Source organism: Scophthalmus maximus, chromosome 20, assembly GCF_022379125.1.
Source record: "Scophthalmus maximus strain ysfricsl-2021 chromosome 20, ASM2237912v1, whole genome shotgun sequence".
In the NCBI taxonomy this organism is placed as follows: Eukaryota; Metazoa; Chordata; class Actinopteri; order Pleuronectiformes; family Scophthalmidae; genus Scophthalmus; species Scophthalmus maximus.
In genome coordinates this window covers 7,021,202-7,041,980 of record NC_061534.1, presented here as the reverse complement: position 1 = coordinate 7,041,980, position 20,779 = coordinate 7,021,202, and the positions used below count along the sequence as shown (strand labels likewise).

General features: G+C 41.2%; 2 protein-coding genes across 4 annotated transcripts in view; one reads left to right on the top strand and one right to left on the bottom strand.

Moving 5' to 3' along the window:
* Positions 1-3,326, bottom strand: part of fut7 (fucosyltransferase 7 (alpha (1,3) fucosyltransferase)) — a 19,298-nt gene extending 15,972 nt beyond the window's left edge. For 2 of the 3 annotated variants that reach the window (XM_035607238.2, XM_047329668.1), the window contains exon 1: positions 3,122-3,326. The gene's annotated coding sequence lies outside the window, so the exon portion shown is untranslated. The remainder of the gene's footprint in view (positions 1-3,121) is intronic. The other variant, XM_047329669.1, reaches the window with a different exon arrangement.
* Positions 1-20,779, top strand: part of pnpla7a (patatin-like phospholipase domain containing 7a) — a 24,224-nt gene extending 3,445 nt beyond the window's left edge. Inside the window, exons 9-36 of the mRNA XM_035607226.2 lie at positions 708-788; positions 1,401-1,529; positions 1,732-1,812; positions 3,578-3,707; positions 3,804-3,875; positions 3,980-4,056; positions 5,058-5,213; positions 5,420-5,497; positions 6,024-6,229; positions 6,312-6,443; positions 6,605-6,728; positions 7,957-8,070; positions 8,393-8,459; positions 8,593-8,742; positions 9,248-9,311; positions 9,535-9,703; positions 11,005-11,187; positions 11,296-11,414; positions 11,599-11,755; positions 13,233-13,349; positions 13,507-13,576; positions 13,830-13,946; positions 14,118-14,266; positions 14,438-14,590; positions 14,785-14,904; positions 16,921-17,005; positions 17,542-17,657; positions 18,612-20,779. Of these exons, the coding sequence (XP_035463119.2) occupies positions 708-788; positions 1,401-1,529; positions 1,732-1,812; positions 3,578-3,707; positions 3,804-3,875; positions 3,980-4,056; positions 5,058-5,213; positions 5,420-5,497; positions 6,024-6,229; positions 6,312-6,443; positions 6,605-6,728; positions 7,957-8,070; positions 8,393-8,459; positions 8,593-8,742; positions 9,248-9,311; positions 9,535-9,703; positions 11,005-11,187; positions 11,296-11,414; positions 11,599-11,755; positions 13,233-13,349; positions 13,507-13,576; positions 13,830-13,946; positions 14,118-14,266; positions 14,438-14,590; positions 14,785-14,904; positions 16,921-17,005; positions 17,542-17,657; positions 18,612-18,677 (3,282 nt within the window). The 3' untranslated portion in view covers positions 18,678-20,779. The remainder of the gene's footprint in view (positions 1-707; positions 789-1,400; positions 1,530-1,731; positions 1,813-3,577; positions 3,708-3,803; positions 3,876-3,979; positions 4,057-5,057; positions 5,214-5,419; positions 5,498-6,023; positions 6,230-6,311; positions 6,444-6,604; positions 6,729-7,956; positions 8,071-8,392; positions 8,460-8,592; positions 8,743-9,247; positions 9,312-9,534; positions 9,704-11,004; positions 11,188-11,295; positions 11,415-11,598; positions 11,756-13,232; positions 13,350-13,506; positions 13,577-13,829; positions 13,947-14,117; positions 14,267-14,437; positions 14,591-14,784; positions 14,905-16,920; positions 17,006-17,541; positions 17,658-18,611) is intronic.

The following is a 20,779-nucleotide window of genomic DNA, read 5'->3' as shown; positions in this document are numbered from 1 at the left end:
GATGTTCTAGTTCATCACTTGGCATCCACTGCACACAATTGGTGGAGAAAACCTACACAGTACAATTTTCCTGTTGAATTAAAATTAGACCTGGTTGGCTGTCATCCAAAACATTTTGTAGCCTGTCACCTGCAACCAAGGAGGATCTCTGGCATTAGTGACACGTGGCATCAGTCTCACCTCATCTGGAGCCTCGATAGCTGTCAATTGTACTGTGACAAAAATATTAATTAAATGTTACCCTCTCAAAAGGCATAATCAAAACATACAGATTGTTAGTGAAGTTGAAAAAAAGGTTACACTCCCCTCTTTGGAACTGACTACGTTACAGCGGAAAACATTATCCGTCTTAGAGGGTCAGGGAATTCCCCTATAGAAAAACCTGTATGGCAGAAACTAGACGAGAGACCGTTGAACAAGTGTTTCTCTCACACCAAGTTCATGCCTCCTTATAAATATTGATCAGATTAGTGAGAGGAATGTGCACCTTCTTCGCACCATACATACCAACTCTGAATCAAGGAAGTTGTATAATGGGAATGGATGAAGTTGGCTCCATGATTTACCTACGAGACTCTTGTTGAACTAGAATGGCACTCAGGAGAGCACATACCTCCTCCAAGGCCCAACGAATTAAATCAAGCTTCATAGCTAAGCCAGCAAAAGATCCATTGATTGAATGTGTTTTCCCTGTTTTTTTTGTTTAGGATGGTACAGAACGAGTTGTGAAGGATGTGCACCCAGGAGACAGTGTCCACAGCCTGCTCAGTATTCTTGACATCATCACTGTGAGCTCCTTATATCTCCTCAATCTTCACATCTGGATAACGTCATCTACGTTTTGTCCTCTTTTGCCTTCCTCTCTATCTGCATTTCCACTCTGTCTATTCTCCACTGTTCATATCTCCATGCATCTCATTGAAAGGCAATTCTCTTGCTAATCTGATGTTCCCATTTTGCTCAGGGCATGCTCCATTTTGTTTCCATTTCCTGTCCCATCTTTTTCAGACACTCAAATTGATGTTGCTCAGAACATATCTACTTAATTTTAACCCAATAATTCAAACATTGAAAATTTAGAAACGTGTAAATATCAAAGTTTAGAGAAACTTGTTGGAAATAGAAAACTGTTCCATGATGTCTTTTGACTTTTGCCTGCATTTTAAGATAGTAGCATACTTACTTTTGAAATTATGTGTACAATTAATGTTACGGGTTTAAAATGCTGGAAACACAAAGTACAAGTTCAAATACAGGATTTAAACTGAGCAGTAAAATGCCTAAATCCAGGCATCTCCTGTGAGCTGGTCATCAACAGTGAGCTCAAAGATGAAGATAAGGTTGACACTGTGCTCTCTGTCTTCGCTTATTTTGTAACATTTTTTTCTTGCCTTGTCCAGGGTTATCCAGCTCCATACAAGACTGTGTCTGCACGAGCTGCAATACGCTCCACCATATTACGTTTACCTGCATCAGCCTTTGAGACAGTTTTCAAGAAATACCCAGAGACGCTCGTGCGCGTCATTCAGGTAAAAGATTGTCTTACTGCAAATAATGACCAGTATTTTTAATGAAGCATTGTCCTTTTTTCATTGTGACAAACCCTCTCCCTCCGAAACACTTGACTGAATAAAATTCCCCTCATTTGGATCTAATTTGGATGTAACCACAGTTTGACATGTTTGTCCTGCTCTGTTTACCTCAGTGTTTGACTTGGTGTGTGTGTTGCAGATAATCATGGTGCGCCTCCAAAGAGTCACCTTCTTGGCATTGCATAACTATCTGGGCCTAACAACTGAGCTCTTCAATCCGGTAGGAGGGAAATTAATTGGTACTCACTTATTTGTTTGAATGCACACACTGGCACACAGAGAGGCTCATGTTGAATACCTGAGCACCGGTGGTTATGAATATGTACATAAACAAGCACAGAACGACACACACACACACACACACACACGCACTCGGCCGCACACATGCAATCTAATTTCACACAACATTAAGCACAGAATCATAACTCAGTCCTTCCTAAAGGCTCTGTGAAAATGATTAAAAGTCATTACGACCCCTCCGCAGAAAATGTTGTCCCTTTTTTGGGAGTAAATGTGTAAATGTGTTAAAGAGCATTTACTTCGTCATTTTTGAAGGCTGAAGAATGTTAGTGTTGACTTGTTGTTTTGTAGTAGTTATTACAATCCTCAAATAAGTAATAAATACCATTAAATGTTTATATGAAAGTGATATCCTGATCAGGGTATTTCAGATTTGTTATTATGAGCACAACTGGCATACAATGGGAAAACATTTTTTCAAACTACTACCTAGAAAAGTGCATGAATTTGATTGCATGTAATTTGCTTATATCCCAGCAATCATCTTAATGTCGCAGTTTCCTTGTGCTTCAGTTCTATTTTGAATAGACCTTTCCCAGGGTGACTCCAAATTTTAAATGAAGTCCTGACTACTTTACTGGGTTAAAAAAACCTGAGTTCTGTCTCAGAGAGCATGTTATGGCTTTGTCAATCAGCTGTTTACATTCTTCAGGAGCTCACACTCATACATACTTCTCTGCTTTATTTGTCTATTTATTCCATTTGTACAGACCATTATTTCTGATTTGAAGCCTTTTAACATTAATACTTAAGCACTTAAGCACAGACATTTTATCAGTGTCTTTTACATCTAATTTGAAACTGCAATCTCACCTTTCTCAGTCTCACGCATGCATTTAAGACATCAGTGGATTATAACCCTAATCCACTGGGTCGGGTATCTACCTGCGCTGGACTCAGTTTAGGCTCATCCGGAAGCAATCATCTCTCACAGAGAGGACTCAACAATATCAGCATCCTCAACACACACAACCCGTGTCCGCCACCATCACAATTTAACAAAAAAAAACACGTTCAAACCAGTGCGGTTAAACGACGACCAATATGTCATACTTCAGCTCAAACTCATTATTTATTTCCAAACCTTAACTGATGTAGTTCACACATCTTAGAACAAGTGTCACAGGTAAATTCAAACTGATACATTTTTTTCAAAGGTAATTTATGATTCAGTCAAACACAGATTAGGCAACGCAATCAAAGAATAAAAAATTTAAATTTGCACTTACCCGTCTCGTTGTGTTGGAATCCTGTTCCAGTGATGACCAGTTGATTGAGTTGATGCTGATTTAGGAAGACGGAGACCGTGGAAGGCAGCTCAATATATATCAAGCAGTTTTCTGGTTCATTACTCAGATCAACGGGTTGGTTCAGTGTATTGCACCCAAGATAATCTGCCTATCACCGGTCTCTGTAGGTGTATTTAGCTGTCAGAGTAAGGTCCTCGTCGTCTCAAAAACAGAATAGCCATCTCAATACTAACACTGTATTTACCACTGTGTCTCGCACAAATTCCGCGACCATGAAACTCCAAGTCAGCCTTCAGCTGCTCACTGACTGTCCTTGCCTGACACAGATAAGATGACCTCGCACAGTGCCGTTCTCAGGAGAGGAGAGAAATTCATCAACACTGACTAGCTTATATGTGGACTGTAAACTGTTTTATTTTGTTGCCTCAATGACAGGACAGCCAGGCTGTGCCCTTATCCAACATACACAGTTTTATTGGGGAGGCAAACTCTGGGAAGACAACTCGTCGTCTTCACCTTCAGGACGAGTTACCTGCCGGGACCACTGAGGGCCCTGCAGAGACAGGTCCCATAATCGCACATATTTCAAACATCTGCTGTACAGTCACTTGCTTTGTGTTGTGCTGAAACTAATCTAGTTCTTGTACTTAACGTTAAACAGATGGTGTGAAAGATAGCCCTTCAAACAGCCACAGGAAGCAGCGTTCCATCTCCATGCCCACCGACTGCTCAGGTGAGTTACTGTCTTGGACCCGAAGCAATCGCGAAATGTCATAGGACTGTATTAATTTCCTGCACATACTTATCAATATATAATATAAACCTCCTCCTTTACAGGTATTGACCTGAACATGGCTTGTGAACGAGCTCGAGTAACTATAGATGAAGCCCCATCCAGTCCTGTCACTCAAAAGGTAAGACTCCCCTGATGTGACACATCCAATCAGGGACTGAGAGTGTAGATCAGCAGTGTCAAACTCAGATACACAGTGGGCCAAAATTAAAAACTGGGACAAAGTCGCAGGCCAGATTTCATATTAATTTAAAAAAAGCATGTTTTCCCTTCTTTCTAGATATAATAATGCACCTTTTCATATGGGAACAAACTTAAGTTTTACTTGAACACTGAATCTGGAACAAATAAACATAAACATAAACACCTGAGAAATCAATTTCAAATAAAGGACACAAGTGGCATTCATTTCTTAAACAAAAATAATATTTTGCCTCTTTCTCCATCTTTAGCCTTTTTGGTTAATTTTCAATGGAATCATTTTTTCACAGGCCAACAGCAACAAAAATAATAGTAACAATGATGATAAATTCCTTCAATGAAAATCCAACCATTCAAGTCCATGCCCTGGAGTAGCAAAGTTGGTGAGTTTTCTACGTCAACTGCAAACGGATTACTGAGCAGTTCAAATCTACATTTCTGCAAATCGGCAAATCGCCGGGTAAACTCGGCTCTGAGTATGCTGAGTTTTTCAGCAAACTGTGCACTTGGGAACACGTGTTAGAACTCTGCGTTTTTATGGTTTGGCACTACGCAAAATGGCCCAGGTTTCCTTGCAGGGTGTCTGACATCTGCCCGGGGTGACTGGTAGCATGAGGTTGCGAATGAATGAAAACAGAGGAGGGGATGCTTGCGGGTCTTGACGTGCAAAGGCACTAGTAGAGCATTCTGGGAATTGTAGTATTAGTGGTGCCTGCTTTACCGGCGGGCCAGCTCAAATAGAAATTTGATATTATCTCGCGGGCCAAATATAATTACACTACGGGCCAGATTTGGCCCGCGGGCCAGAGTTTGACACCCCTGGTGTAGATGGAACACCATCTCCCAGCTGCTACTGCATCTTACGCTGCTTGCGCATTTCATTCGTCTTTATTAGTCACTCTCTTGTGTCTGTGTTTCCAGTCCAGTCTGAAGAAGAGTGTGACAATGCATCACACGCCCTCTGAAGTGTTTCACTACACAGACAGCGGGGGGCAGTCTGACGCCATCCACCTCAGCAAGAGTAGCACAATCTTCCAGGCTGCTAAGAAGGACCTGCTGCGAATCATGCAGCTGCAGGTGGGAGGTTGATAACAGAAAATTTATATCAACTGGTATAAATATGTCAGGAATTACATCAATAGAAAAATAAAGTCATATTCATTTTGCCAGTACATTTTGTTGTGCAGTGTGACACATTCAGGTGGCAGGTCTGCATTAATCAAACTTTTTTAAAATGTTATAATAAGCCCATTCTGAATATATTTCTATTTTTTCTTTTGCAGGATCCGACGCTGCTAGAGGGCAGATTGACACTCCATCATGTCAAAGCTGGTTCTGTGGTGGCACGTCAGGGAGACCAGGTTAGAACCGCAACCTGAAAAACTGTTAAACCTTTGCTTGTTTCATGACAATAAAGATTTAATGTGAAGGTTTTACATTTTCACTTTTTAGTTATTTTTTTGGTTTTAGTTATTCCCATGCTTTAGCACTGAGGTCCTTCAAACGGTGGGTTGTCTCCCCCTGGAGAAGAGGGATTGCAGGTGCAGCCGTGCCTGACTTAGTTTACTGATGGGGTCATGTGTCTGTGGTGACTCCTATCAACAAAAAAACTTAAATTGCACAGTATCTAAAAATACAGGTTAAAGATAGTGCAGCTTCTGTCCTTCACCTTTTCTATTATGCCTATTTACGCTTAATTTTACATTTTCCACAACTGTGTCGTAAAGCATGATTTGAACTCCGTGACCCTCGGCCACTCATGCTGAACAAAAGCGCAAAAGCTGCAAACATTTTCTGATTACTTTTTTTATGTCACGGAAGTCTTATAAGATAATTATTGTGAAATAAATGTCGCTTCTCCTCTCTCCTGCTTGCTCCATGCTTTAGGAGGTGAGCATACAGTTTGTGATTTCTGGCCTACTCCACGTTTACCAACGGATGATCGACCGCGAAGAAGAGACCCGTCTGTTTGTGACGCACCCCGGAGAGCTCGTCGGTCAACTCGCTGTCTTGACCGGAGAGCCCCTCATATTCACTATGCGAGCTCAGCGAGACTGCAGCTTCCTCTCAATTTCCAAAACCCACTTCTATGAGTAAGCACAAATAATCTATAAAAAGTGCAATGAGAATGGACCGCTAGTTTTTCTTTTACATCCTTTTCTGTCCCTTCCTCAGGATAATGCGTGTGGAGCCCAACGTAGTGCTGAATGTTGCTCACACAGTGGTGAGGAGGATGTCGTCTTTTGTCAGACAAATAGACTTTGCTCTTGACTGGATGGCCGTGGAAGCTGGCCGGGCCGTCTACAGGTATTTTGAACCTTTAAAAACACAACTTCATTCATGAAGGAATTTTTATATCCATTCCAAATGAGTCGTCAGTGGAGGCAACTGAAATCTAAAATTTGGTTTCTGGTCGCATGCTTGTTTACAGATGTGAAGTGAATTTATAAGTTATGCATATTTTTCAGGCAGGGAGAGAAATCAGACAGTACTTTCATAGTACTGAGTGGTCGACTTCGCTCTGTCATCATGAAGGAGGATGGCAAGAAGGAGCTGATAGGAGAGTATGGACGTGGTGACCTGATAGGAGTGGTAAGGACCGCAATGGCAACAGGGAAGACGGATGGTAGATATTGAGTGGAAAAACTAGGAACACCTACCGTGTCTGGACTATGTTGTTTTATTTTTACGCGGTGTAGATAAGAGATGGGATACTGGAAGGTTATTTAGGTAACAGTAGTTAGTCATCACATTCAAAGCATATTCGCAAACGGAAGCTGCCATCATGTTCTTCAGAAGCATGACCACAAATGCATCTTATAAAATATCTATCCGACCACTAGCTGCAAGCTTACTGAAATTACATTAACCTAATAATCAATCTCTTGATCTATAATATCCTTACCTTCTGTACTTGCATACAAATGGAGGCAAAACAGTGAACAGCATCCTGCACTCAGAAAATTAAACCCATTCATTTGAACATTACAGATTACACACACACACCTCTATTCATTTATTCAGAACACAATCTAAAGAAACACTTTAGCCTCAGACTCATTTTGGGGCAAGTCCAAACATTTAGACAGGAGTTTGCACCAACAGCACTGGCCAGTCTGCCAGAGGGAGTGTGGGTGTGCAAATTAGCAGTGGTGAGGTAATTTCTCATCTGGTTTATTATGATTAAATCTTCCGGAAAAAAAAATCAGCTGCCACTACCTGTTAAAACTATCCAGCATATCAATATGTTTACCAGGCCTATTAAACATTTTAACTTCCCATGTCTGGTCAATATCTCAAATAGATGCTAATATTTAGATATTTAGTTTTTGATCAACTACGCAACTCCACTTTCCTAGTGGCTGGTGCGGCTCACTTCTGCCATGATGCATCTAATAAAAACTGGGATGGTGGATGCTATGGTTACTGTTACCTGGTACCACAGAACCAGTTGTCGCTACTTCTGTGGGAAGACGCTTGATAGAAAGACGGCTGACATGCAGAGACATATATTTAGTGCTTCTGTGTTGATCTCAAGTGTGAATGATTAGATGGAGAGAAATTATTTATAGCTTCTTAATATTTTTTTTTATTGCACGTGAAAGTAAACTGCTCAGAAGTCATGGACTCAAAACGGACTAAAATCTTAAATTACACACATAACACACAGTATTTGCATCTTTTTATATTAATATTTATTTGGTAATCATGTTATGTGTTGCAATGTTAAAGAATGCCCGTGATTTCCTTCTACCTAGGATCGACCTTTTTGTTTTGCCGACCGAGTAAACAAAGTGATGTGTCATGTGTTTTTGTGCAGGTGGAGGCGCTGACCCACCAGAACAGAGCCACCACGGTGCATGCTGTACGAGACTCTGAGCTGGCCAAGCTACCAGAGGGCGCGCTCAGCTCCATCAAGAGGAAGTTTCCACAGGCAGGGCGAACCTCAAGTGTTTTAATTAAAATTGGCTAATTTGGCTGTGAAAACACAGTTTATTTTTTTAGACAACATCAAGGATGTGTAGTGCTTTTCAAAAACTTAAAAATGGAGTGGATTGAACCTTGCCCCGAACAATTAGTAGTTTGAATAATTCATCTTCAGCTGGACAATGATGAGGGTTAACGGTTCACAAAATTCTTTCCTTTTTACTTTCTTCATGATTATTTTATTGCACATGAATGACATTCTAAAGGAAGTATTACTGTATGCTTGATAAATAATACAGAGCTGCTTCTAAAATGTTCATGCATCTCAGGTTGTCACCAGGTTGATCCACATACTTGGCCAGAAGATCCTCCAGCAGGTCAACGGTCCTCTGACGGGTGTGTGTGTGCCTCTCCTTGTGCAATGTTGTGTGTTATATCAACACATCTGTGTACACGTTGTGTCTCGCCAACCCTGACGCAGCTTATTTTTTTGAAGGAGAGGTTTACCAAGTTGTACTTATGCCTCAAGGTCGCAGTTTGGCCCTCCACACTCCAGGCAGTAAATGGGATGCAGGGAACCCGGCATCCAACCTCTCAACTGTGACAGTCCTGCCTGTGTCGGAGGAGGTACCTCTCACTGCCTTCACCCTGGAGCTGCAGCATGCACTTATCGCAATAGGTATTAAAAAAAAAAAATACAGATTTGTCAGGTCATCTTGTATTATTGGGATTTCATGCTCTGGCTAACTGCTCTAACTCTAACCCAAGAATGTTAGATATCCTGTATGCTTCAGTCCTTAATATGAACTGGGACTGAGACCTCAGTTCATTTCCACTGACTACAAAGCTGTGTGTGCTCTGGGTCTAGTAAGACAAAAGTGTGTGAATGTGTATGTGTGTGTGTGTGTCCTAGCTCAACAGCAGAAAGGGTTAAGTATGTTACTTGTCATCTCAGTGCAGCCCCCTTGTTAATATTTTGATAAACAACACCAATTCTGAACAAGGTGGTCCCTGCACAATTAAGGAAGCTATGTTGAGAATACTTGCTTGCTTTGTATGTATTTTTAAAGAATCTCTTTTTTTCAAGAATAAGTCGCAGCGCCTTAAGATGTCACCTGTTTTTAAGTCAAATGGATTTTGTCAGGTGCTTTACTGTAAATGCTGTTGTGATCTTTTACATTCAGGCCCCACTCTTCTGCTGACCAGTGACATTATCAAACAGCGACTGGGAGCCGCAGCACTAGACAGGTATCTTTTCTCCAGCACCCACCAAGTGATCGCCTCAAACAAACATTTCAGCATCTAATATCTTCTTCTCTTTCCTGCTGCTGTTTTGAATATTTTTTCTCTCTTTCTGACTCATTGATTAAATTGACTGTAAGTATGCTTTTAACAACAGGAAAATAGATCACCTACTTGCTGCCAGCCAGGCAATGCCGCCTCTCATTAATAGACTCCCTTTCCCCTTCAGTGTCCATGAGTACCGTCTGTCTAGCTGGCTGGGCCAACAGGAGGACATCCATCGTATAGTTCTCTACCAGACCGACTACACACTGACCCCATGGACACAGCGGTGCATCCGGCAGGCCGACTGCATCATCATCGTGGGAACAGGAGAGCAGGACCCTGCTGTCGGGGAGGTGAGGTGTTTAGGGCAGATGAGAGGAGAAATGAGAGTTGAGTTGGTGGGAAAATGAGCCATTTGTAATTAGCGTTTAAGTCCAGAATTAGTTTGATTGGTTTAGAGATAGAACTAATAATTTTCAACATCAAATAATCTTTATTATTTTCTTTTTCTTTTCTCAGTTAGATAAATATGAATATCACTAGACTTACCATTTAATAATACTTAAAGCTACAGTGTGTAATGTTTAGAAGAACTTATTCTCACCTCCATCTGAGTAGCCATGTTTGCTACGTCGTGTTGAAAAACGGTTGTTGCACAAAATGGTCCAGAATACGTCGCATTCGCATTGAATTTTCAGCCCCACCGGAAACCAGAAATGGAATTAGCGGTTTGCCACCATAAAGTGTCCACTTTTCGGGACCTCAGTTGGTTGAGGTTTGCAACTTTACCACCAGATGCCGCCAGAAAATACACACTGGGCCTTTAAAAAGAGTACAGCCTTTGTTTGGAAATTATCCCACAAATTATTATGAACTGCAATCTCGTTCAGTAGGCACACTGCTAGTCTATTATCAGGCAGAGAATGTCTGTTGTGATATTAAGGTAATTTTCCTCACGAATAACAGTTAGGAATAACCCAGAGGTTAATCAACATAAGGATCACACTTGCTGTTAATGGTTCATAATTGACCTTTGGTCATCGGTGGAATGAGCAAAGGGTTGGAAGGACGTCGTGAAGGAGTGGCGGGGTTGGAGAGAGTGAGTTCACGTCCAGCTGATGGAAGGACAGGTAATTGCCTTCATGTGGAAAAATTGGAATGTATGCCTGTATAATGGGAGATGGTGGGAGAAATTGAAAGATGGATCAATATTAGGGCAAGGCACAGAATGAGTCATTGCTCTGGGTTGATTTTTATCTTTCAGGGCACACAAACACATGCACACACACACCCTCTCACACTTTGCACATACACTACACCTTTGTCAGAGGGCGTGTTCTCACGCTCAGACTATTTTAGCTTCTTCTTCTGTCATAAACTTGAGAAATAGCACCTTAAAAAAAATAGATAATTTTGCTACCAAAGACTCTTACATATAAATGTAATTACAGTGAAGCTGTTCAGATACAATGGTATATTTAAAAAACGTAAAATTATTACCAAGCATAAACATGAAACACATACTTAAACTCTGTGTAGTTACGTATTTGGGCTAGTGCTTATTATTCCATCTGTGCAAGCAGGAGCCACTCTGCAGAAAAAGCGTGGAGAATAAAATGTTCTTAAAAATCTGTGCTCGATGCCTTCCCTGTAGCTGGAGCGTATGTTGGAAGGGAGTGCAGTCCGTGCCCAGAAGCAGCTGGTGCTGTTGCATAGAGAAGACGGCCCCCCGCCCAAAGGAACTGTGGACTGGTTGAACATGCGAAGCTGGATCTCCAGACACCTCCACCTCTCCTGTCCCCGACGGGTCTTCTCTAAGAGGAGTCTGCCCAAATTGGTAGGAATGACAAAATACAGCCAGAGTGTTGATTTTTCTGGCTGTTTTGTGATCCTCTATATCTTATCTTACATCTTACTATAATTTCCCCCTCTTTTTTCTTCTCAGTTGGAGCTGTATCAGCGTGTGTTTGAGAAGCCAGCAGACCGCCACTCGGACTTCTCTCGTCTGGCTCGCGTCCTCACGGGCAACGCCATTGCTCTTATTCTAGGAGGAGGAGGGGCCAGGTAACATCCATTTCACTGTTTGTCATCCCAGTCTTTCTTTCTGAACTGATATTAAAACACACTGTGATGTAGGACGTAAGATTGTATGTATACATTTCGAATATGATTCCTCTTTTGGGCCTAATGGATTTTAGTCTGAAAGGATCATCATAAAGATTTTTTGTTTCTCCATCCTCCTGTCCAGGGGTTGCTCCCAGGTGGGGGTATTGCGAGCTCTCTGCGAGGCTGGCATCCCAGTGGACCTCATTGGTGGCACCTCCATTGGTTCCCTGATGGGGGCATTATACGCTGAAGACCGCAGCCACAGTCGCATGAGGATGAGGGCCAGAGAATGGGCAATGGTGAGAGTCAAAGCAAAAAAAAAGAGCATGACACCAATCTTGTAATAAAGCCAAATATAAGAGCTGATGACAGTTCTCAAAGTGTATACCTTTTCCATACTCTTATAACTCAGTATTAGTCAGGGTGCAATATAGTTGTCAGTAGTGCAGAAAGATGGAGGCTCAGGTCACATTTGGATAATAATTGACCTTGATCAAACATCCAGGATGTTAAAAACGTCATGTAGGTGTCTGTGATGCTTGGTCAGACGACCTACTAAGTTCTCCTTCAATGGCATTTTCTAATTATCTCTGAAAACCATCAAACTAATTGTGAAAAAAATCAGTCATTAAGTGGAGTAACAGTATTCTCTCTGAACTGCTGAACTCAGCTCCTCTTCTCCACATGCCCCAGTGTCTCTTGGAGAGGAACATTTTCAAACAGTTTCAATTTTGTCTTTCTCTGTGAAGGTAATTTATTCTAACAGCAAATTATTTAATTCTAACGCAGTGTAGACCTTAATTCTGCTCTGTAATTAACCGTGCTTTGATTGGCTTGTGTTGTACACGCAGCCCTGGATGATTTTCACATAAAAAAATCATCAACAGAACCTTTCTCTTTTTTTTTTTATAGATGTGATATGAAATTCATCCTCATGTTTCTAATACTGTGACCATCCACGATGGCTAATCTGAGACACCTGCTGTGTCTCCAGGTCTGCAGGCAGAGCAGGTGGTAGGATTTGTCCTCCCACAGTGTACCCAGCCCCTCCTCTTCTGGCTCTGTCCTTGGTTTTGAACCTTCCCATGTAGAAGCAGCTGGCTGGGCTGCTGCTCCCTCAGTATCAAATTAGAAGAGCCACCGTTGCAATAAAAAAAGGCTGATGATGTAAGGGCATGGTCTAAAGCGCATGGTGCAAGAGCTTAAAGGGCGTGTCCAAATCCAATTTGAACTAGTTTAAAGGCAAAAGAAAGGTAGATGTTCAAAGTGTTGTACTAAGTATATCTTAATTAATTGTAGATGTGCTTTGGGCATGCAATAAACCAATCAGATTTTCCATCTCCCATTCCCTTTGAAAGCCAGATGTGCTTGCACCGTGGCAGATTGCTATGATAATGGTGGATTTGGTGCGAGCAGACCATCTGTGTGAGCAACAAGCAGAGTGTGTGTACGTTGTGCACCCGCCTATGTGCTGTAGGTGGGCGCACAACCAAATACGCAGACCACTATCCACTGTGGCGACTCCTCACAGGAGCAGCTGAAAGCAGCAACAACAAACTAAGAAAAAAGCATGTGTACACAGCAGGAGGTTAGAATAATACCAAAACAGAACAAAAGAAACAAAGTCAGAATACATCAAATCTTCTTTTATATCAAATTAAACTTAGACTTTGAGTGAGTAAGTGCACTTGTACATGATGAAAAGGTACATCTTGCAGGCCTGTGGAAGAGAGAAACCATTTGACCTCTTTCTGTTTTGTCCGGCTTTCCCCGCAGGAAATGACGTCGGTGTTTAAGAAGATCCTGGATTTGACATACCCAGTTGTCTCCATGTTTTCCGGGGCTGCCTTCAACTCCGGCATCAGCAACGTCTTCAAGAGCAAACAGATCGAGGTCAGTGAGGTGGCGCTAAAGACCCAACAGAATCAGAACTCACATGGGGCTAGAGAAGAGAGCATAGAGAGGACACTGAATTAGATTCAGCTGATTACAATGCAGGAGAAGCAAATGTTATGTTGATCTGTTTCGATGTAACCTTTTGTCTGCGCAGGACCTTTGGATCCCGTATTTTAATATCACAACTGACATCACTGCCTCGGCCATGAGGGTACACACTGATGGTAGGTTCATTGTTCTGTCCTTTTCCATTGCTTTTACTTTCAAATGTGTGCTTTAAGGGGCAAGTAATGTCTTACCTTAAGTAGTGTTTTAATTTGAGATATCTTCCACCACTGTCCTCACAGATGAACTGACCCTTAATCTAGTCTCTTTCGTGTGTTTGATTATCTGCTGGTTCAGGGTTGGTTGCTTTCAATTAAGTACCTTGTGCTTCGTAGGCATAAAAGTTTCAGAGTTGCCTGTCATCTGTTTCAGGCTCTCTGTGGAGGTACGTCCGTGCCAGCATGTCTCTTTCTGGGTATCTGCCTCCTCTCTGTGACCCCAAAGACGGACACTTGCTGATGGACGGAGGCTACATAAACAACCTGCCTGGTTTGTCATACTTTGTCTTTTCACTTGTCCTTCATACCCCGCTTGCCATTCTTTTCCCTCCGTAATTTCGCTCATATTTATTTTACATTCATGGTCGTTTGATTTCTTTCTAAAAAAGAAAATAAAACTTAACTATTTCCCAGTCCCAACCTCTGTCTGTTCTTCTTACAGCTGATGTGGCGCGCTCCATGGGGGCCAAAGTGGTGATAGCTATTGACGTGGGCAGCAGGGATGAAACCAACCTCACTAATTATGGCGACTCACTCTCAGGCTGGTGGCTGCTATGGAAACGCTTCAACCCCCTAGCTGAGAAAGTAAAGGTAATGGATTGATTAAAATTAAGACACAACATGCTGTGCAGGGATGTGTTTTTAAAAATAAATGAGTTCTATGAATAACAATGAGGATATCTGCGGAGGTGTTTCTTTTTTTTTATCTTCTTTTTGTTTAATCAGTGATACATATGTTCATTTCTACACTTGTGGTCTCAGGTGTTGAACATGGCAGAGATTCAGACACGGCTGGCCTACGTGTGCTGCGTGAGGCAGTTGGAGTCTGTGAAGAACAGCGACTACTGCGAGTACATTAGACCTCCAATTGACAGATATCGTACACTGGAGTTTGGCAAGTTTGATGAGATCGCTGTAAGTTTGAGTTTGTCTTCTCCTCAGATGTAGGCTCTTCTGTTTCCTAACTGTTACCTGGAGTTACTGTAAAAAAAAAATTCCCCCCCACAAAGTATTCTGATTTAATTTATGTCTTAAATTCTCTTGTGTGTCTCTCTTTTGATCACGTGTATAGAAAACAATACTGATATATGTGACTGTTTGTGCTGTAGGAGGTGGGATACCAGCACGGCAAGACGGTGTTTGATGTATGGAGACGCAGTGGAGTGGTGGACAAAATGTTGAAAGACAGACACCAGGAGGATTTCCACAACACCCAAAGCAAGAACAACGTAAGGACGAAAAGAAACGTGGTAGAATATGTGATAAGAAAGTCATTAAGGATGGTTCAATGCAAAGCAACAACAGTCTTGGCCTCATTGTACAATTTTGACTCTTGATTCTGATCAAAACTTTGTTTATCACATAATTTTTTTTATTTTTCCTACTTGAATGCCTCAAACAAACCAAACGAAAGTTTATTAAAAGCTAAATTTAAAGAATCTAAGTACAGGGCCAAAAAAAATTGCCAATGATTTTCAGTCAGAGCTAACTTTGTAAAATTTGTTTTGCCTGGTTGCATAAGCACAGAAGACTGAAAATTAATTCAGTAATCACTCTCAGTAGTGCCACTTGTGCCAAACAGCATGATAATGATAATAAACACTGTTAATATTCAATTAGATACTAATATATCTATGCAACAAATGTTATATCATCACTTTAAAAATTCTTAATTATTCTGCAGGACTAGTAGCAATACAATATTAATAAGTAGCCTCACATCAACAACCCCTGCTTACATTATTGCAGCCATTTTGAAGAAACCGTACACGTGACCAACACTATAGTGATGAAGGAAGTCATAGAAAAGTATCTTATTTTTAACAGGCTTAATGTAACATGAGAATTCATGAGATTAGGAATATGAAATGTCTGAAAGTTTGCAATAAACACCCCACAATCTGCCAGACAAATTTTCACATCCTCGTGTTTCCCCATGATCCGTCTTCTCATGTGTAATGGACCAAATGGTTACGCTACACTGGTAACGTTTCATCTCCAGTGTTATTGTCTCCACAATATATCCTCATTGCCTGCCGCAAGATCGTTGTTCACACAGACATATTTTAGGTGTTGTTTTCTACACTACTGCTAAAAGTAATAACAATAAAACTATGAATAAATCTGCTCTTAAAGTACAGAGCGATTTGAGATTTACTGTAGACCAGATTTGTCCCCCAGCAAAGTCCAAGAAAGGCACCGGGACCTAACTAAACGTGAGAAAAGGCAGAACCATGAAGTAATGATGAAACCTCTGTCATGACAAAAGCAAGAAACAAATGCATCTCAACAACGTTATGGAGACGGATTGAGCTACAAGGTTGTGGATTTGAAACATTAATGCTAGAGACTATTCTATAAATGAAGCCAACCCTCACTCTTTAAAACAATAGACATCCAACATAGGCAGTTAATGAGTGCGTCTCTATTTCCAGACGCCACCGACTGCAGGGTGCAACTCTCAAGGGAAATAATGCATCTTCCCTTCGCATGATGGATGTTTCAGAGCACCATATGTTCAGTAGTGTTGCAAAAAGCGAAAACAAAATCTTGTGTCAGAGACTTTTAAACAAAAAGGGTCGAGTTTGTGGTGCATGTACACTTGAGGAGTCAAGGAAAAGACAGTAGGTTCAAAATAACCCACCATCAGCAGCTTAAAAGTTAATGACAAAACATGAATTACACTATCACATAATTCAAATATCACAAAACAAAACTTACACTTGTAATGTCCTCAAAAGGTAGTAAAGAGTAGTTAAACCAATCCGGTTCACATCAGATGTGCTGGACAGGAAGAAAAGTGAAAATGGAAAATGTCTTTGCCTGGTTTATTTTCTGTTGTTTCCTATAACGATTGGTATAATGGGGTTTTACGTTCGTTAGACGAGGCTCAGCGTTGTGTTGTGGTGTGGACAGAAATGTGGGGATACTGTTTTTTATCCCTCAAATTAAATGTGTGCTGCATCTGCACAATCTCGCCGAGACAAAAGGATTTCATCCAAATCAGCTCCCTTCCCTCCTTCTCAGTGAAGCTGCTATTGATGTTTCATCATATACGCTTCAGTGTAATGTTTTTTAACAGATGACGTGTCGACAGCTGGCGCAGTCAGACCACAACACAACTGGTTCATTAGCTCATACCAATAAATTTGGATGACATTGGAGTCTCTTCCACTGTACTGATGTTGGCTCCATTTTCAGCATTTCTCTGATGTGTATATATTTTTCGTGTGTGTGACTTTCAGGTAGTGACTTGTCCCAACGCTTCCTTCACTGACCTGGCAGAAATTGTTTCTCGCATCGAGCCCGTCAAACCTGCTGTGGTGAATGGTAAACTGACCGACACGCACTCCAGCACTTTTTCTGTCAACCGCACCCACAGATATCATGCATGTACACACAGTGTGTGGAAGAAAGCAAAACCAAATTACCAGTTCTCCTCCACGTTTATCCTCCCAGTGCTTGCTCCTATTCGCTTTTCATTTTTGTTTCCCTGCCACCCTCCATAAGAAAATGAATCCGTGTCACCAGGAAGAAGAAATGGATTGCTGCAGCCCCACTGCAGAGGGAAAAAAAAATTAGAATATCAATTATGTGTGTCCACTGTACACACACGCAGGCTGTAACATGCTGATGCAAAGTAGGACCTGTGCAAATGTAACATTTCAAATCAAGCCTTTGGAATCAGATAGAAACTGTTTACATACAGTCATAAATTAGATTTAGAAGACGCGTCGAAGGGCAGCTTATTAAGACCAACAATTGCAATTTTCTCAGATATCTTTTGTCTTTTTTCTCATCACGTCTTCTCTGTATATATTCACCGACAATGTTCTGTTTTTGCTACCTGTTGTCCACTCCGTCAGAGGAGTCAGACTGCCACACCGACTATGACGAGGAGGCCGTGGAGAGCGCCCTGTCTGACATGGAGCTCTACAATAGATACGGAGAGCACACTGAAGGGGAGGAGACCGCTGACACGGTGCGGACCTCGACTCATACACGTGAACACTGTTGAATCTAATATCTGACAAACAAATCTAATGAAAGTACAGCGCTTGCATTGCCGTTGCAAAGTCTTGTCTACACAAGCATCTCAGGCTAAACTGTAACCTCTGTAGTGTACTTCCATTACAGGACGAATTTTACACTTCATTTTTTAGTCCGCATGATACGTTAGGTGTTTCTCGGCAGAAGTTCCTCCTGGAGCCTGGCCATCTGCTGTTTTGACAGTGATCAATAGTACTATAAAACATATCCCAAAATTAATTGGAGGACACTGCACAGCCACGTAATTCAACTAAAAACGTTGGTTCTAGTGCAGAGAGACGGGTTTGCATTGCCTGTGGAACAAAGACGTCGTGTTATGTTTGATATGAAAGTGGATAGAATCTGTAAAGTTTACAGGGACCTTAATTTTTTTTTCCTCATTTGATTTGTGTCAACGACTATAAAATCAGATAATGTGATCCGCCTGACTGGAAATAAAACTATTAGTACAAGTTTTAACGTTTTTTGTTTTAAGTTTTTCCACCTAATCGATCCACTGATTATCTGCCTCTAGTACTCTAGACACAAACTGGAGTAAAGAGATAATTAGTGAGAATAGATTGGAGGCGCCAAGTCCTTTAAAGACGCGTCAGGAGAAATAATACTTTTTTTTATGGACAGTATTTACTGGAGTCTGTGGCCAATGATCTGATTTTAATTAAGACGATGAAAGGAGGAATGGTCATAATGGCTTCTACAATCAGAACACAGGGATGAGTAAGAAGCTGTAGGATAAAGTGTTTGAATGTTTCAAGTCCAATATTCAGCATTTGGTAATTTGGATTAAACCAGATTGGAACCGTTACATTTCAAATGTGTAGAATATTATTGTGATGAAATGTCACTTTTTAACTCATTGTCTCCTAACTTGCTTCTGATTTCCCAGGATGAAGATCTGGAATTGAGTCGCCGACGCCGCGTTGCCAAACTAGCCGTCGGCGAAACGAAGTAAGTGTCCCTGACACTCCACCGGACGTGCCGTTAAAACCAGGAAGTCCTTTCCAAACACTCCATCAAGTGAAGACCGGTCTCATGAACTCTGCCGGAAGACGTCATCACGATTTAACCCGCCTCTCTTCGCCACATATCATCCCCCGGTTTGTCCCACGTCACTCAAAACCTGCTCCATCCTCCCCTGAGACCATCAGAGCGACACTGATTACCATTCTGACCTCTGCACCCTGGCATCGTTAGTGTCTGTCTCACATAACAAATGGACACTCCTTTAAAAAAACAAAAAAATAAACCAATACAGGCGTCAAGTCTAACATTCACTCAGCTGCGAGTCTTCGTCGATACAAGCAGCTGCAGGCCTCATTATTTCTCATATTGAGATGGTCTAGATCAGTTGTTGGAGCTTCACATGCATCACACAGTGGAGGAAGATGACAAGAAGATTGGAGCAGTGATAATATAGATGATTAACCCATGAAATATTTATCACGTTAAAAAACTGGGAATCTTTCTTGATTTCGTTTGGGAGACAGATATGAGGAATTTGATCTAAATTCAGGCCGTGTATTGAAGCTATTGCCCATCTCCGTTTATGCACAGCAGCCCGGCCGTTCTTTAGTTTGTCAAACTACAAACAAAACATGTTGTTCCATAAATATTTTACAGTGAATGTAGTGAATAATTACGTATGATTTATATTCAAACCAAGAATGTACACAACAACCTAAGCCGTACATAATTTATGCACAAGTCACCACAGTTGGACAATCGTTCCTGAAATGCAAATGCAATGCACAGTTCAACTCACAGACTGTTCTATCGTCTTGATTAACATTAACTCTGTGTTAAACGACACCGTTTTATAACTAATGGTGATCATTGTAATGGTAATTCATGTTTCAATTAACAAATTAATCTTTTAGTCTAAAAAATGACAAAAATAAGTTGAAATTGAACTTGAGGTCCTTAATTTCTTTTTTACTTTTACTTTGTTTGATATGTTTTTCTGTTTGACAGCGTTAATCGCGGGTCCATTTAAAAAAAAAAAAGCGATCCTTCAATATTACCGTTCAGAAAACCTCACCACCATGTCGTGCCGCCATTGCTTGTTTATACTGAACCAAAAAAAAGAGCCGGCATATTGACGCCCCCGGCGTGAGACAGCCGGCGTCTGTCCCACCAACATGGATACTGCTCTGTGACTACCTCTGCTGCCGGCACAAAGGCAGAACAACTTTCCCACCTCACACCTGTTTTAGTGTAAAAGTTTTGACCTTTTATACTAAACGGTGAGGTGGAAATAAAGGTGTAAAACTCCCACCTTGAGTAAGGTGTTTTTTTAATTTTTTTTAAGGGGCTGCACGTATTACCATTCCCTGACCAATACTGGATTTTTGACGTTGATACCACTAAACACATCCGCTGAGTTGAAAGGTCTGATAACAAAACTTGCAGACTGAGCAAAACGTGCAGTGGTTCCAGTTATTAGTTTATCAATGCAACTTTTAAATGATTCTTTTCCCATTTGATAGAGCAACCTGCGAGCATCGCTCACACTATGAAGCTGCGATCTTTGTAAATGCGGGTGCGATGTGTAGACGGTGAGAGAGAACCTGTGATAAACACTGAGGGGTGTCCATATGCTTTTGGCTCAACAGAGTCTGGACACAGAATGTGAGACAAAGTGCAGATAGAAGAATGTTTTCCTGTTTACCATGAGGTGTGTGTGTGTGTGTGTGAGAGTTATTTTTTTTGTAGTTTTGGGTGGTTCCAGAAAAAAACCGAGCACAATGAATTTACGTTGTCTGGCGGGATTAAGTTTCATGACTTAATTAAACGGGATGTGGTAATGGATCAAATGCTTATGTAATGTGTGGAACTGTGCCATGACGTTAATGTAACACAGCCTTAAATGACCCAGATGGAAAAACAACCACTCGTGCCCTCGTCTGGCCTCGAATAATTTACTACAATGAATTAAGTTAACCTGTGAGCCTGTACTGTACGACATTGATTACCAGTTTATATTTATGTTATTTGATAAAATAATTGCTATTGATAACCAATTGTTATTAAAATAAACCACTGTTTATTGTTGTA